At 33.8% G+C, this 18,446-nt stretch overlaps 3 protein-coding genes across 3 annotated transcripts; 2 read left to right on the forward strand and 1 right to left on the reverse strand.

Moving 5' to 3' along the window:
* The first annotated feature begins 5,407 nt into the window (after nt 1–5,407).
* LOC126690150 (uncharacterized) lies at nt 5,408–7,443 on the forward strand. Its single transcript, XM_050385281.1, has 4 exons — nt 5,408–6,031; nt 6,294–6,378; nt 6,631–6,773; nt 6,955–7,443. Exons 1-4 carry the CDS (start codon nt 5,408–5,410, stop codon nt 7,441–7,443), a joined length of 1,341 nt encoding a protein of 446 aa, XP_050241238.1.
* A 952-nt stretch (nt 7,444–8,395) lies between these two features.
* On the forward strand, nt 8,396–9,103 carry LOC126690151 (uncharacterized). Its single transcript, XM_050385282.1, has one exon. The coding sequence runs from the start codon at nt 8,396–8,398 to the stop codon at nt 9,101–9,103; it is 708 nt and encodes a 235-aa protein (XP_050241239.1).
* Nucleotides 9,104–13,439: 4,336 nt separating this feature from the next.
* Nucleotides 13,440–18,279, reverse strand: LOC126688648 (probable inorganic phosphate transporter 1-3). Its single transcript, XM_050383417.1, has 2 exons — nt 18,135–18,279; nt 13,440–15,215 (listed from the first exon to the last, which is right to left on the reverse strand). Exon 2 carries the CDS (start codon nt 15,180–15,182, stop codon nt 13,617–13,619), a length of 1,566 nt encoding a protein of 521 aa, XP_050239374.1. The 5' UTR covers nt 15,183–15,215; nt 18,135–18,279; the 3' UTR covers nt 13,440–13,616.
* Between the last annotated feature and the right edge of the window lie 167 nt (nt 18,280–18,446).

Consider the following 18,446-nt stretch of genomic DNA (forward strand, 5'->3'; position numbering starts at 1 on the left):
TGCCTCTTGCCTTTCTATTACTATTCCTGAGAAAGTTTCTAAAGTTCTTGGTAAGGTAAGCAATCTCTGTAGCAGAGAGCTCATCAACAAATCCACTACCTTCAACATCATCAACTGACTTAAGAGCCATTGATTTGGATTTGGTAGTTTTGGGTAGATCCAACTCATAAGATTGAAGAGATCCTACAAGTTCATCAACAGGAATAGAGTCCACATCTTTGCTTTCAGTAATGGCAGTCACCTTAGATCTAAAGTCTTCAGTCAAAAATCTAAGAATCTTCCTAACAATTTTAGGTTGATCATAGATTTCACCCAAGTTAAAAGCTTTATTAACAATATCATTCAATTTAGCATAGAATTCATCAAAAGATTCATCATCAGACATCCTAATGCTTTCAAATTTAGAAGTCAATTGCTGCAATTTATTTATTTTGACAGCCTTTGTGCCTTCATGCACAGTCTGGAGGATATTCCAAGCAGTATGAGCAACCTCAACATTAGAGATTCTCTTAAATTCCTCCATAGAAACAGCGTTAAAGATTGCATTCATAGCCTTGCTATTAAATGCAGCTGCTTCTTTTTGAGAAGTTTCCCACTCACTAACAGGAGTAGTGGGCTTCTCCCATCCGTATTCAACGGAGTTCCACACTCTTTCATCAATGGATTTCAGGAATGCTTTCATCCTTACTTTCCAATAAGCATAATTATTCCCATTAAAGTGAGGAGGAATAACTAGAGAGTGTCCGTGTTCCATGACAACAGGGTTCAAGGATTAGCTCAGTGATCAAAGGATCAACAGCAAAAGAGCTACCCGCTCTGATACCATTTGATAGTTTTTAGACCCCTTAAACAATTAATTAAACCGATGTAATTAGCCAAGTTGTTACTTAGTCCAATTAAACAAGTCTAGATTATCAAAATAATAAAGATCAAATCATGCAAAGCAGCGGAAAATAAATAACACAAGATATGATCACCCAGGAAACCAAACCAGTAAAAACCTGGGGAGGATTTGACCTAGCTATCCTCAAGGTAAACTTGAATCCACTATCTTGAAAGAATCGAAATTCATACAATAAGACTTACAAGCCCCCACGCTCAACTTCTTATTGCTACCAACTAGTAGAACTTACTAACACGACCACGTGCAAGCTCCGAATCTACGGACTCCTTTTTTCTTGGATTCACCACCAGATACAAGCACACCCGCTTGTGTTTTTTTTAAGCTTCAATGGCAGCAACTGAATTGATCATCAAGGCGTAGATAAATCTTCTCCTTGAAAACCCTAAGTTTGTGTAAAGGAAAGCTCCTCTAGATCTCACAAGAAATTTACACAAACCGCAAATATGAGCAACACTAAAACGTGGCTAGGGTTTTCCTTTTGTACTTAGAACAAATAAGAAACCCTAAAAATGTTTTCAAACACTTAGGGCTGAGTTGGACGAATCTGTAGAAAAACATTCTGCCCAAGCTTTGATTGATCGAGCCTGTCTTTCGATCGATTGAGCCAGGCCGAAAGGCACAATCCTTTCCTGCTTTAACTCGATTCCAACTTTACATAGATGCACAACTTTGAGCTAGGCTTAAACACTTCTAAACACATTGTTTTGATCATGGTTTACCAACAATACAAATTAGAGTTCTAAATACATAAAATTCTAAGATTTTAGAACCTAACAATTTTTATTTATTTAATGATTACAAAAAAATTCTTATAGGGGCATGAGAGTAAATTTATACAAACAACATTTTCCATCATCTCATTTTTCTTCTCAACCAAACAAATGAATTTTCCATCTCTCCCACTTTTTCATCCTTCCAACCAAACATAATGAGAGAAAACTATATCTTCTACTTTCCACTTTTTCATCCTTCCAACTAAACACAACGAGAGAAAACTATATTTCATCAGTGCTGTTTTCGAGCTTGATTTGAAGATTGAAATTACTACTTTAACAAATGGACACATGCATCAGTCTCGATATTTATTTTTCTACTCTATTTAAATATTATTTTTTTCCACTCTTAAGAATAATAAATAAATATTTTCCCTTTCTCCATCCCACGGCAACACCATCACCAACATGGCAACACCATCACATCTACCGCCAAGTACCACCACCACCAAGCACCAACAATCATAGCAAACAAAATCACAAACCCAGGCCAATCTAAGATTAGACCCACCAAGTACCACCAATCACAAATCAAAAATTGCTAAAGCAAGTGTATGTGTTTGTGTGTGTGATAAAAGAGAAGAAAGAATGAGTCACGGGGAGAGGAAAGAGAGAAAAGAGAATTAAAAAAAAAAAAAATTTATTAGTAGTAGAAAAAATAGTGGCTAGCTGGGGGTAGTGAGGAAGACTTGAAAGTTTGTTGAGACTGATGCATGAGCTTTTTGTAGGTTTTTAGCTATATTTTTAACCTCATGTTAGTTTGTTGAGACTGATGTGAATGCTCTAAAATGCTTAATTTCTCTATAGTTTTGTTAGTGTTTTTAGTGCTAATAAGAATATAACTAATTAAAAATTTCAAACAAAGACATTGCACTATTATAGGTACTTCTAAGTTAATTTGTATAAACTAATGCATGAAGACATACATGATATATTTGGGTTTTTCTTAAATTATGAATTAATATGGTAGTTTAGCCTTGGCCTTCCCCCCTAACAAAATTTTTGGTTATTCTAGCCCAAAATGAACTCATGAAAAGGTATTTATAAGAGGCTAAACCTCAAATTAATAGGATTACAAGACTTGGAATATAAGTTGAATTAGGACTTATAATACAAGTCGAAATAGAATTTCTTTACTTGATTCAATTTTTTTTTAAAAGATTTTTTTTGTTGCACGCCAAGTAGGCTTTTAGATTTAGACTTGACACAATTTGGAGTTAATATCTTTAGGAAAAATTTTTAAAAAGAAAAATTGATTGAGTGGCATTCTATCCTAAATTGCTTTGTGTATATATATAAGATCACAGACTATAATATATATCGATGATTATGACTATATATAAAAGTGTCTTTATTCATAATCACCAATATATATATATATATTATAGTCTGTGATCAAGTTTCTCACACCGTCTAGGGTTTCTTTGCTAGGGTTTTTCTCTTGTTAGGGCATCTCTTCACTGTGTGTAGAATTTTGTCCCTACCATCGTGTAGGTTTCTTGGCTCCCCTTAGTACATAGGTCTGGTAGGACGGTTGTGGATCGCTTGTATCCTATTGGTTTGGTTTGGTTTGGTTGCTCTCCTCTTCGGTTCTGTGTCCACAGGCATGGCTAACATTGAGGATCTCTGGGCTCGGTTTTCTATTATGGTGGAAGAAGAACAACGTGTCGATGTTCCCAAACAAGGCAAGCTTTGTCTATATCGGTTAGCTACAAAACATTTTACTAAAAGAGTTGTGAATGCTGAGGCGATTGCACGCACATTTAAATCTCTTTGGAAACCAAGTGGGGAACTCAAAATTAGAGACATTGGGGGGAGTTTATTGCTGTTCGAATTTGAGGATGCTGTGGATTTAGAAAGAGTCTTGGAGTTTGAACCTTGGTCCTACGATAATAGCTTGGTTGTTTTTCAACGTGCTATTGATGTGGAATCTGCTACTTCACTGGATTTTGCTTCAATCAATTTTTGGGTGCAACTTCATAACATCCCAGCCACTAGCTTAACACAAGAGACTAGTGAAGTAGTGGGGAATACTTTCGGTCCCATAGTCCATGTGATAGACCCGGAGGATGATGGAGTGGGTGGTGAGGTTTTACGGATTAGCGTGGTTATTGATATTACAAACCTCTACTTCATTGCTGCAAATTGTGATCTACTGGTAAGCACATTGGTTGGACGCTTCTTAAATATGAACACTTGCCTAACTTTTGCTATTGGTGCGGAAGGGTAAATCACGGGGAGAAGGATTGCGAGGTATGGCTACAAGGAAAGGGAAAACTTAAGAAAGAAAACCAAGAATATGGTGAATGGCTACATGCAGAGCTGCTAAGGCAAAATAGAAAATTAGTTGTAGTGGTTTCTGGGAGTGCTCGTGGTTTACCTTCGTGGAAAAAAGGGCCACTTAAGCCACACAAAAAATCATCAACCACGAAGGTCAATGACCCGATCATTATAGACCGAAATGTTGCTGTTATGGACAAAGGCAAACCGATGATGGAAGATGTTGTCAATCCAGTGTTTGTACCCACTAGTGAGGTTACTCTATCTCCTTTTGGCTCAACTTCTTAGTGTAGTACTAGGGTCAAATTGGGCTTAGAGGGGATGAATGGTGATAAAACAATGTTAAGGGAGGAGGCTCTTACATTTCCTAATAATAGAAAACAATTGCTTTAACCCATGAATGAAGCAAAGGTACATAGCCAGTTTAGTACATTTAATTTTAATGCAACTAAACCTTGCTTGACTGATATTTCTAACAGTGTGGATCCCATTATTCTTATGAGTAGAGGGTTAAAGACGTGAAAAAAATAGCTCGAGGTGATGGTCCCAACAGTAACTGTTTTAATTTGGATACCCAAGAGAGTCGTCGACCTAAATTGGACTCCTCAAAAGTTAGTTTGTCCAAAAAGAGGTGTATGCCAACTGGTGTGTTTAATGACAAAGAAAACTTTCAGGTGGTTGTTGGTAGCTAACACCACCGATTCCAATGAGTTGCCTAAGCTGGAACTGTCGTGGGCTTGGGAACATACAGACAGAAGGCAAGCTTGTTGCCTTCATTGGAAAAAAAGATCCCAAACTTATTTTCTTGATGGAAACCAAGGTTGATAGAAATGTTATAGCCAAAATTTGTTGTAAGCTGCAGATTTCTAATTTCTTTGTTGTGACCCCTTCTTTCTAGGGGTGGTGGTTCAGTCCATTTATGGAAGAATGATATTAATGTGATGGTGTTTACTTCCTCCGATCATTATATTGATGCTATTATTGACCATGGAATGAATGACACCTAGCATTTCATGGGTTTCTACGGTGACCTTGAAACTGCCAACCGGGAAAATTCCTTGTCCTTACTTAGGACCTTAAGCCATAACATGGGCCTCCCTTGGGTTTTGGGGGATTTTAAAGAAATTATTAGACCAGAGGAGAAGCAAGGTTGGTTGGACTGGCCTAAGAGATAGATGTAAGGTTTTCGGGGTGCTTTAGATTAATGTAATTTAAAAGACCTTGGGTTTAATGGTTTTCCTTTTACTTGATGTAACAGGAGGCCGGCCATTAGAATGTTTAGGTAAGGCTTGATCATGGGGTTGCCACTGTGGATTGGATTCTTCAGTTCTTTACTTCCCATATTCACCATTTAGATGCATTTCATTCAAACCACAAACCTATTTTGGTCATTTTTTACTCTGAGTAAAAAAGGTTCTATAGAAAAGGGAGGCCATTTTGCTTTGAAGCTATGTGGCTGAGGGATAAAACTTGTGGGGATGTGGTTAAGGAATCTTGGGCAGAGGTGCATGATCCATCTCTAGTTAGTGTTTTATCAAATAAAATCTTCACTTGTCAGGACAATCTCAGAACTTGGAACCGAGAAACTTTTGGGCATATTTGGATTTCACTTGCTAAAAAATTAAGGGAGTTAAGTGGGGCTGAAGAAGCAGGTTTGTATAGATTTAATCCTACTCTGATCTATACATTTAGAGAAGAAATCCAAGTGCTTAAGTCTAAGGAGGAAACCATCAAGAAGCAAAGATCTCGTGTTGATTGGTTGAGGGAGGGTGACCAAAACACTAGGTATTTTCATTGTAGGGCAAATCAGCGAAACAAGCATAATTATATATTGGGTCTTGATGATGATTATAGCAATTGGGTTGTGGATGAAGGCCGAATGGGGGGTTTGGTTGAATCCTATTTCACTAACATATTCACTACTTCGAATTGTTCAGGTTTTGATGAAGTTCTTAATGGTGTACTCCCAACTGTGACTGAAGAGATCAATGTTGGTCTATTTCGAACTTTACAGCCAAAGAAGTTCAAAAGGCCCTTCACTAGATGGATCCTCTCACAGCACTTAGACCTGATGGTATGTCACCTATGTTTTATAAATATTTTTGACATATTGTTAGGAGTGATGTTACCAAGGCTGTCTTAACTGCTTTAAATTATGGTTTTGTGCCTAAGTCCATTAACACCATCTTTATTGCTCTCATTCCAAAATTAAGGATCCTAAAAAGGTCTTTGATTTTAGACCCATTACTCTGTACAACATAGTTTATAAACTTATTGCCAAGGTGCTGGTTAATCATTTGAAATTGATTCTACCATATGTAGTTTTTGATTCTTAGAGCGCTTTCTTATCGAGGCACCTAATCACTGACAATGTTTTGGTAGCTTTTAAAACATTGCATTACCTTAAACGAAAAACCCAAGGCAAGTCGGGCTTCATGGCCCTAAAACTAGATATGAGCAAAGCATATGACAGAGTTGAATGAGAGTTTTTGGGAAGAGCTATGTTGCATCTGGGATTTGTTGAAAGGTTTGTCAACACAATCATGTCCTACATCAAATTGGTGTCCTTCCCTTTCCTCCTTAATGGGGAGCCAGTTAGTAATACAAAACCTAGCAGGGGACGTTGACAAGGTGATCCTTTATCTCCATATTTGTTTTTGGTGTGTATCATAGGGCTTCAGGGATTACTCCACAAAGCCGAAATTGAAGTTCTTATAAGAGGGGTTTCAATCTGTAGAAATGGACCTCGGGTCTCCTACTTGTTCTTTGTTGATGATAGTGTGCTATTTTGTCGAGCAAAAGAATCAGAATGTCAGGTAATTCTTGATATCTTATCAATTTATGAGAAAGGGTCGGGTCAAAAAATTAATAAAGATAAAATCAACATCTTCTTTAGTTCCAACACTCAGCTTGACCTTCAAACAAGCATCCAACAGATTTTGGGCATCCCTTTAATTAGATAGTATGAAAAATATCGGGGTTTGCTAGACTTTGTAGGTAGAGCAAAGAAACAAAGCTTTATCAATATTGGGAGCGTGTGTGGAAAAAATTACAGGGGTTGAAGGAGAAAATTCTCTCTCAGATTGGCAGGGAGGTACTTATCAAATCTGTTATCCAAGCAATTCCAACCTATTCTATGAGTTGCTTCAAACTGCCAAAGGGTTGATTAAGGATATTGAGGTTATGATTTGCAAGTTTTCATGGAGCTACAGTGGTGACTCCAAGAAGATCCATTGGGTAAAATGGGAGTGTCTATTTGAAGCTAAGGAGGATAGGGGCATGGGTTTTAAGGAGATTGAGAAGTTCAATGAAGCTTTATTGGCTAAGCAAGTGTGGTGTATGATGAACAACTTGGATTCGCTTTGTTATAAGTTCTTTAAAGTTAGATTCTTCCCAAATTGTTCTATTCTAGAGGCAAATGATTTAAGGGTTGGCTCCTATGCGTGGAAAAGCATTTTAAGTGCTAGAGAGGAGGTGAAGAAATAGATGGTTTGGCGTATTGGTGATGGTGATACTATGAGTATTAGAGAAGACAAATCACTATCGGATCCGAGCTATAGATCAATCATCTCCCCTCTCCCTTTTATTCCTCCTGACTTCAAGGCGAGCTGCCTCATTAATTCCAACTCAAACGAATGGAAGTTTGTTATGATCCAACAGTTATTCTTGGAATTTTTTTTCTAAATAACAATAAATATTAAAAAATTTAGTTAATTGTCACGTTTCAAAATAATGCTGAAAACTAGCATCTCGAGTGTCTAAAACTCGAGTTCCAAGATAAAAATAGAGTTTTTAAGTCTCGATTTGTAAGTGGATTAGTCTAAAGTGGAAAAAAATTAAGCTGAAAATCGAGTTTTAAAGACTCGATCTCCATAAATTGAATAAAAACGCCGCTATAGGTCTATAAAACGTCACTATAGGGTTTAAAAACGCCACTATAGGACTCCATAAATCTGTACTTATGAAAAAAAAAATTTCAGGAAAACGCAGCTATAGGGCTTTAAAACGTCACTGAAAGGCTTAAAAACGCCACTATAGGTGAAATTTTTTTCGCATGAAACTCGAGTCTTAAGGACTCGAGATCTATGTGCCCTTTTTGTAATATGGATCTCGAGTTTCTAAAACTCGAGATGCTACTTTCCTTTATTGTTTCAAACGTTACCTAACTAACTATATACAATTCTTTTGCATTACTGTTTTGCACATTACCTCGTTATTCTTGCCACAAGAAGCTGAAAAAATTCTGAGCATTCCATTGAGTAGTAGACTCCCACCGGACCAATTGATTTGGTCCAAAACTCCTTCCGGTAAGTTTACTACCTGAAGTGCTTACAAATTGTTGGCTTGTGATGCTTTTTGGAGAGGCCTTTGGATGCTACGTGTCCCAAATGAAGTTAAGCATTTTGCCTGGCAAGCTTGTAGTAATGCTCTCCCCTCAATGGTTAACCTTATCTGCTGCCAAGTTGTGACCACTGATCAATGCAACAGCTGCAAGTCCCAACCTGAGGATGTTGTTCATGCTGTGTGGAGTTGTAAGGAGGTGGAAAGTGTTTGGAGTAACCTCAGTTGGGCTAATCTCTCGGACTCCATCCATCCGGGTGACTTCACTAACCTTATTTCAAGTTTTTTGCAGGTTTCGGAGGCCTACAAAGCCGAGATTTTCATACTCACAGCTTGGTTATTGTGGAATCAAAGGAATGTTGTCCATCTAAGCCGCCCAACTCGTCCTTTAGGCCATATCCTCTCAGTTGCAGGTGACATGCTCCAGGACTTCCTCAATCCTCAAGTTGCCTTGCCCGTTGTAGATCAGATTCCCATCTCGCATCAATGTTGCCCACCTGACCATCCTCAGTTCAAAGCAAATTTCAACGGTGCTGTTTTCAATAGCATCAATGCGGTTGGAATTGGAGTGGTTGTTCGAGATGTTAGAGGTGATGTTGTTGGTGCTCTCTCTATGCGTATTCCGCTCCCTCAAACTGTTGCAGAAGTGGAGGTCCTTGAGTGCCGACGTGCTGTCCAATTTGTATGTGAGATTGGAATCCATGAAGTAACCTTTGAAGGTGATTCAGTGCTCGTAATTCAAGCTCTCAAATCTGGAAAGGCTGACCGATTCGTTTATGGGCATATTATTGATGATGTTCTCTAACAAGCTTCCCAATTGCGTTTCTTTTTGTTTTTGTCATGTAACTGGCTAAATAATCTAGAGCTGGTTTAACTTTTCAAGTTTGGCTAGAAGACATTCCTGGGGATTTAGTACCATTGGTTATTGCTGAATTTGTTTAAGTTTTTGGTTTTTGAATAAAGTCCTGTCTGGACTTCCAGGCTGGTTTCTCAAAAAAAAAAAAAAAAATTCCAACTTGTTGGCTATTAAAATCTTCAAATCCTAATTCTAGGATTGGAGATTAGCATCAAAACATGCTTAGTTTAACTAACATACGCATCTGCTATTTCACTTTTTTATTTTTGGGAAATTATATTCAGCACCCTGAAATTTGGGATAGAGTCGAACAAGTTCAAAACATTTCAAAATTAACTGATTTAGTTCTTGAATCATATGCTAAATACAACATTTTCATTTCTAAGAGCATATGGTGTAAGGACCAAATTGGTCATTTTTGAAATATTTTGGACAAGGTATTAACTCAAACCTTAGGAGGGGCGACTATAATTTACCCTTTTTTTTTACATTCACTTTTATATGTTAAAATGTGAACATTTATTTTTTTTATCAATTATGGCTATATATGTAAAAGGAAAATACTAACGAATACCCTTAGGGTAATGGTTAACAATCCATTTAAAGAAAATTTTTATGAGAAAAGAAAAAAAGCAATTAATATTGGATAAAGTTTAGCTACAAAATTGGTTGTAACTTAAGGTTATAAACTCACTCAATAAAATAAGTATTATAACATATTTTGAAAATCTAACCGTTGAATTGCATGTTCTTTACGTTCTTAATATACATGTTAAATTTTGTGTCAATCGGATATAATTTACTATATGATTTATAAGTTTATATTTTATATATAATTTTAAATTACAAAAATTTGCAATTAAAAAAATTTATTGATGACATAACTATTAATTTTTAATTTTCTTGAAATTTTGCAAGTATAGATGATATAAGAAGAATATGTAATCCAATGATGGATTTGTCAAAATTCACGTCTAACAAAAAGATATTAAGTAAGTTTGTAACCTAAAGTTACAACTAATTTTGTAGCTAAATTTTGTCCATTAATATTTTGACATTTTTTTTATTTCCTATAAAAGTAGTATCAATTTTTTTTTTAAATGAATTATTAACCATTACTTTAAGGGCACTTGTTAACATGATCCTATGTAAAATATTAAATTTGAAAGAATACTTTTTCATAAGTCATAATAAATGTCCTCACAACTTAGCTTATATTCATAATCCCTATACATATGATGAAATCTCCATGATGCGACATTTATATACGCGGTACTGCGTAACTTGTTTCTATATTATTATCCTAAAATTTTCAACATCATCTATATCATTAGGGTCCGTTTAGTAGAGAAATTTGAGTAATATTGTTTGTTTTTTTTTTAAATACGTGTGAGTGAAAAAATGTGTGAAAATCTGTATAATGTTATTTAAAAACTGAAAATGTCTTGTTTAACTAATCTACCAAACAGGCCTAAGTAGCACAAGTAAATCATTACCCTAAACAATTTCCATGAAGTTACCTGGAAAATGACTCAGAAAAATTGACGAGGAGACGGTACTCTCTATGAGTATGAGAAAAGAACTTGCGGAGAGACTGTTAAATAGGTGATGACAAAACTAAGCCGATAAGCTTTGCACAGCAGCGACAATAGTGTGTGTTTGTTTGCGTTCTGTTTTTTTTTTTTGGCTTTTGCGTTTGTGTTTGGCTGGTCCCATGATACTATTCAAGAAAAAGTCAAGTTGCACAAAAATACGTGAATAGTATTTTGATTGTTTAAAAAATATTTTTTACGGTGTTTTCAGCCATATATTTTTAGCTTTTAGCAAAGAAATGGTATCCACACAGAAGTGAACAATGGGCCGGGCACGTTAAGTCGAGTCTCCAAGTCAATTCAACGTCGACTTCTAGTTCTAGCCCCTCAGTCTCTAGTCTTCACGCGGGTAAAGATGGTCAGTGAAAACGATGGTGTGACTCGACTTTTGCACTTTCCTTTACATGCTATTAAAATTGAAAAAATTAAATTTAAAAAATAAATAAATAAAGAGTATTATATTTTTGGATTCCCTTAAATGTTTTTCTCTTTCTTTTTTTTTTTGTTTGCATTCACATGGTATAATTCAAAAATATTTTCCTTTTATGGTCAAAATTCGAATTACAACACTTAAGTTTGGATATATTATCATTTCCTTTATGAGATTAAAATTTTTAACTTTAACATTTATCCATATCTATATAATAACTAACAGGCGAAATGTTTGACTTTTTGTTGACCACTCCTCATTTCACCACATGGTTACATAAATTGCTAACACGTTCACTTCAAAATACTAAACAATTGTATCTTTTCGATGGTTTGCTTATTTAGTTTCAGTGGGTAACTACTTATTATTGTTTATATATGTTGTTTATTTTTTGTTTTCTTCTTTTCGTTTTTCCGTTTTCTTTTTTTTTTCCCCCTCTGCGAGAACAAATCCAGCAAAGGTTATGGACAAAAAACAGAGTACCCTTGACACTACTACTATTGGTAATTCTTTTCTTCACAATCATGCTATTGTTTTCTGTTTTTAATTTTTAATTTTTATAATAACAAACATTTATAACTAAGGCATTAAAATATTTTGTGCACACCATGTGTTTGAGAAAATTTTGCGCAAAGTAAACCAATTGCCGATAAAGTGTTTTGCCTTTGTCATATTTGCTGTGTTTGCTGTGTGTCTGAGATATTTTCCAACCATTGTATAAAGTTGTTTTGATGCTTGACAGTAGTATTGGGATTAATTAAATTATATTATATTAAGATATTAGTTTAGTGGGTAACTACTTATTGTATCTTTTTGTTTTCTTCTTTCCATTTTTCCATTTTATGTTTTTTTTTCCCTTTGCGTGAACAAACCCAGCGAAGGTTGTGGACAAAAAACAGAGCACCCTTGACGCTACTGCTATTGGTAATTCTTTTCTTCACAATCATGTGTTTGAGAAAATTTTGCGCAAAGTAAACCAATTGCTGATAAAGTGTTTTGACTTTGTCATATTTGCTGTGTTTGCTTTGTGTCTGAGATATTTTCCAACCATGGTATAAAGTTGTTTTGATGCTTGACAGTAGTGGTGGGATTAATTAAATTATATTATATTATATTAAGATATTTGTCTTCTTGAATATTTGTTTGACTGAGCATTGGTCTATATATTTGTTGGTCTATGCGTATTGTGCCAACGCTGCATTTTTTGATTTTGAAATATAGTTGGCTTATAATATATTATATGATATTAAGCCTTTTTATCTGACGGTTTATTGCTTGGCTCGGCATTATTTAGATTCTGTAGTGTGTTCGTACCGTGTGCTGCTCTTTTTCTGCAATTTAGTGATGAAGTCAAAGCAAATGTTTTATTTGCATCTCTTGGTAAGTGGTGATTGGTCATTGTAGTACATACACGACAGTATATGGTAAGGCAATGAATAACTGCCTTAAGATTTTATGTTTCATACATTTTATGGATAGTTGAGGATATTTAAGATTTAATTCTTCATATTTTTTTTAACTTAAGTTTGATTTTTATTTTTTATTAAGTAATTTAAAGTTTCATCTTTATATAAAATAATTTTCCCGTGCATCGCACGGGTTAGCGACTAGTGTTTATATATATATAAAACAACCAAGAAGCAGATATAGTGTTATGACACATTATTTTATTTATTTATTTTTATCAAGCACATTATTTAATTTAAATTAAACAAAAAATAGATTAATTATAATTAAGAATCCATAATCACGTGTAGTCGAAACTTAATTCACGCAAGTGTATGTTAACTGTTAAAAATATTTTCATGATATCTTTCAGTCCCGTAGATAGATAAGAGCTCATGAAGTGTCTTTTAATCGTTGTGACTTCAAGATCAATTTCATGCAACATAATTGGAAATTAAGCTATAAAAGTTATAGTTTTACCCCTATGATGTGATATGATGATGATAATACAATGAGGTTAAATGAAAGTTGTAAAATATAATGTCTACAATCCCCTTCACACATAAATTATAATTGTAACAAAATTGGACAATTGAATTTTCAAGGTACGTACAATGAAACAAGCCTTTAAGAAAAGCCAGTACAAATAGTGTTTATTTAACAAATACACTTGTTCGTAACAAACCCCCCTCCCGGGCCCCCTTCCCTCCTCAACAAAGCAACAAATTGCACACATAAATATATTGGATTATCATCCAACGCAGAAAACTAAAATTGCAATATGGAAGGGCAAAAATATTGTACAATTTCTATCACATTGATAATAAATATCACCATGGATAAAATTATTGAAATTCACTATTATTTGAAAGTTGGGAGTACAAGCATTCAAAGAAAAAAAAAAAAAAAAAAAAAAAAAAAAAAAAGAAGTTTGGGAGTGGTACCTTATTTATACTTAACGGCATAATTTGTATTTAAGTCTTTACTATTAGTACTACGCAGTCTCTCCCATTTCTTCTTCGTTCTCCCCTGTTAACTCCTCAAGTGATTTCCCTTTGGATTCAGGCACCAATAAGGTAAACAATACCCCCGCTAAATTGACCCCTGCGAGGATAAGAAGTGTCTTTTTAATTCCAATACCGGGTGGATATCCTTTATCATCCTTTGTGCGAACCGGGTCTTCAGAAGCATATGAGAACCCCAATGAACCAGCAATTGCTCCAATCTTCCCAGTTGCAGCTGATATTCCATGACAAGTAGACCTTAGCCTTGCAGGGAAGATTTCTGCTGGCACAATAAATGTTGTGGTATTTGGTCCAAAGTTGGCAAAGAAAAAGGTGAATGCATATAGCACCACGAACCCAATACGATTTTTTGACAATGTCCAGTGTTTATAAGGAATAGCAATTCCAAACATGAAGACAGACATGAAGAAGAAACCCATTATCTGGATTGCAAACCGTCCTATATGGTCAATGAAGGCCACCGTAAACCAATACCCCGGCACAGTACCGCACAGTGCTATTAGTGTTTGTGCCCTTGCAATCTTGTAAACCTCTTCAATAGCGCTCATGTTCTTTGCGGGAGGAAGCCAATTAACTGCCGTGAAGATATTCTTCTGGAAAAGGTTCTGACTATAGTAACCGACGTCCACCAAGAACCAACAAACAGCTGTTCCAAGCAAGTGAAGCCCATGGCGTTTTGCAAATTCCATTGTGAATAAGCCATAGGAATCCTGAGTTGTCTCTACCTCCGTTTCGGGTTGGACCTCTACTTGTAATACCATAGACATGTCTGCCGCGGCTTGTTTTGCATTCCTGGCAACCAAGGCAGTATAACGAGCTGTCTCGGGCATTTTCATACGCCAGTAGTATGTAAGAGCGGCCGGAATGGCTCCAACCATCAAAATTATGCGCCAAACATAATCAGCTTGGGGTGGCAGAGATTTTATTGGATCTGTACTGAACTTTACACTTTTGTATTTGTCATTGAAGGCACCTGCGACAGTTAATCCAACAATCCCACCAAATAATATTCCAATACCTTGCATGGCAAAAACTGCAGCGATAAATCCCCCACGAGTCTTTTTGTTAGCATATTCAGACATAATTGTAGCCGAAAGAGGATAGTCTCCACCAATGCCAAAGCCAAGCCAGAACCTAAAGAAACAAAGTGTGGTAATGACACCAGCTGGTTCTTTTCCAAATGAGAGTCCCGATGCAATGGAGCAAAATACCATGAGCATGAGTGTCACACCGTAAACTCTTTTGCGTCCCAATTTGTCACCAAGCCAACCGAAGAAGAGTTGGCCAGCAAAAGTACCACAAAGTGTAGCTGCAGTAACAGCGGAATTCACACTGGGAGGCAATGTGCCTGGCGCACTGTGATTCGCCGGTGTGTAATATATACGGCCAAGTAACTTTGTAACAATGGAAATGCAAAAGATATCATATGCATCTGTGAAGAATCCCATTCCAGTTATTACAATTGCTGTGAAATGATACAATTGGACTTTCGCAGAATCGAGTGCTTGAAGAACCCCTATCTTCTCTGTAGGCATGGCTGGATCTTACAACTTCAAGTATCTTTCCCCCTATAGTTGCAAAATTTTTGCAGAACAAAAAAAAAATAAAAAAGGTTTCTCAAAATATAACCCTGAAAGTAATAAGGAAAAAAAGTTCATTAATGAAGTCCTTAAAATATTTTATACAGAAAAGATAAATCTATAGAAACAAAAGTTTCACAATTTTTTGTGACGATCATTCTATGGTAATTGATGAATTATAAAAAGGAAGTTAATGACAAAATTATATGAAAGTAATGTTACTTCAATTATAACTTGTCACCTAAATAAATTGCAAAAATGTTTGTGTTTATAATATTATATATTATACTTAAAATGAGTTTTTGAGTAATTAATTGTTTCACTCTATGTATAGAAAAAATAAATTGTTATTAAGTTTGTGTATATCATATTATATAGGATTTTGTTAACGTGTTATATATTCTATAGAAAATGAGTTTTTGTGTCGTTGTTTGACTTTGTAGTTTGTATATATATATATATATATATATATAAAATAAAGTGTTATTAAATTCAGTATGTATAAGTATATGATAATTATAAATGATTTTAATTCAATGATCTTACAATATATTGCAAAACTTTATTAAACTAAAGCTAATTTTTGTTTTGAGTCACTGGAAGATTATTTTACATGACAATGGACACACACACACATATATATATATATATATATATATATAGTTTGATTTTCACATTTCCCTCCATTTTTCTTAATATATTGATTTCTTTGAAAGATTAAAAAATGTATAAATGAAGAAAAATTCATAGAACTAAGGGTCAAATGAATTTAAATACTTATTTTATGGGTATTTATGCCCCCTTCCTTCTTCTTATTTTTAAAGAAGGAAAAACTATTTATTCCATTAAAAAAATAAAAGCTAAATCAACTTGAATTATAGCATGAAGATGTAGTGGAATATCCTCCATCCATAGATAAATTATCTTATCTACGAAAAAGTGAAAAACTAATATGATAAGTTAGACATTTTTTTTGGTATGATAGAATTTGAACTCATGTTGTCTACTCTATTATGATATTGATCTTTATCATCATGGTAAATACTAATTAGTTTTTGGTATAACTAAGGAGAATAACCTTTATCAATTGAAGTAATTAGTGTACCTACATAGACATATTTAAACTTAACTGTTAGAATATTCTTAACTTATCAAAGCAGATCCTGCAATGATAAAATTAAAGCATCCGTATCTTTTAATTCTAGTTGGAAAACTATTTTCGATTGTTACCATAGAGAAATACTTTTCAGAATTAAATATATATATATATATATATATATATATTTTTTTTTTTCCCCAGAGGGCTACAGGATTTTTCCCTTGTTTGTATCTAGTTCATGATTAGACTATTTTATAATGACTTACTCTATGTATAACTCGTTTTCCAAGTTTTTCAAAATTAAAATTCCATTTACATAAATTTTATTATTTTGATTAATATGTATTCACAAAATCTTCAAATTGTAATAATTTTAAAACTATATTATGAAAGGTTGTGTGCTTGAAACTAAAATTTAACCTAAATAACATCAAAATATAGAGTTTTTTTTTTTTTTAAATGTAATTATCTCCATAATTAATTCCCTTAAACAAAATTTGTGAAGAATAATTAATTATTCGATAAAAAATTTATCCTACTGACAATACTGTTTTTTACTCTTGAAAGGAAACAAGAATGTTAATTGGACAAAATTTATTACTCAATATCATTAACATTATTACATATTTTGAAAATCTAACCGTTAGATTGCATGTTATTTACGCTCTTAATACATATATCAAATTTTGTGACAATCGGATATTATTTACTATATGATCTATAAAATTATATTTTATGCATAATTTTAAACTACAAAAAATTATAATTTAAACAATTTATTGATGACATAATCATTGATCTTTGATTTTATAAAAATTTTGCATTCATGGAGGGTGTAAAAAGAAAATTCAATAGTGGATTTGTCAAAATTTACTTCCAATAAAAAGATGCGAGTAACATTGTTTTTTTTTTTTTTTTAATCGATATTCTTCTTTATTTTCCTTTTTCCTCTTATCCTTATTTTACTTTTATAAATTTTGAACTTTAAAAGTCATTGATAAAAGTAGGAATTTTTTTTTCTTATTGGAAAATTTGAAATATAAAAAATATAATAGTTCATTAAATATGCTATAAAAAGAAAATACACTAAAAAAATCAAATTATAGGGTGAGATAACAAAAAGACACTGGGATATTCTTTCAGTTGTGTGTGAACATTTATTTCAATCCAAACCACACGTCATGGTCTTGTTCAAGCAATTTCCCTTAGGGCATCAATCATCAAAAGTGTTGTTTGATTTGAAAATTTTGAAGGTTTGAGGTTTAATTTGAATTCATTCCTAAATTATAAATTTAAAATGCAATTTATCTTCTTTTTATTTTTAATCAAATGAAAGAAACAAAACAAACTATAATATTACTGGGACTATACTTATCATTATGCATAAAGATAAGTATCCCACAAAGTAACTTAAAAGGAGAAAAAACAAATCCATGACGTACAATAATATTTTCCCCAAAAAATTAAGCACAATACTGTATAATATTAAAAAAAAAAAAAATAGTCTTAGAATGTCAGGAACATTATAACCCAGTGGCATGATATATTTTCCTATATTCAGATTTCATAGAACTAATATTGAAATAACTGTTAATGAAATTATCCAAATTAAAAATATTCAATAATTAAAAGAGAGCCTTACTGCAGGCACCAAAAAATTCAGCTCATCAAAGTTCACCATAATACTAAGGCAGAAAAGAGCAGTCGTTTCAAATAAATTAGGAACTTCTGGGGATTCATGTGTAAGGTATGGCAGGAAAATTTTAAAAAAAAAAAATTATGGAAGCCAGAGAAAGAAAGAGACTGACCTGCTTATTGAGTTCCAAATGGAGCTTGAGATATTGAAGAAGAGTGTGGTGGTTAGCCATATGCTGGCATATAACACCTTTTATATATCTTCCATGGTCATTGCTTTCACTGGTTACAACCTTACTTATTGATAAGTAAGAGTTATTTAATTTGTTATTTTAATCTCGTTCTCAACTAACCCAATTCAACCTGAGACTAAAGTCAAACAAACATGTTTTTTTTTTTTTTTTTTTTTTTTTTTTTTTTATAATAATTTCTTTCAGATTTTAAAGTAAATTTTGTGTTCAAAGAAAATCTATTCTCTCTGGAGC

Source organism: Quercus robur, chromosome 6 (genome assembly GCF_932294415.1).
Source record: "Quercus robur chromosome 6, dhQueRobu3.1, whole genome shotgun sequence".
NCBI classification, from domain to species: Eukaryota; Viridiplantae; Streptophyta; class Magnoliopsida; order Fagales; family Fagaceae; genus Quercus; species Quercus robur.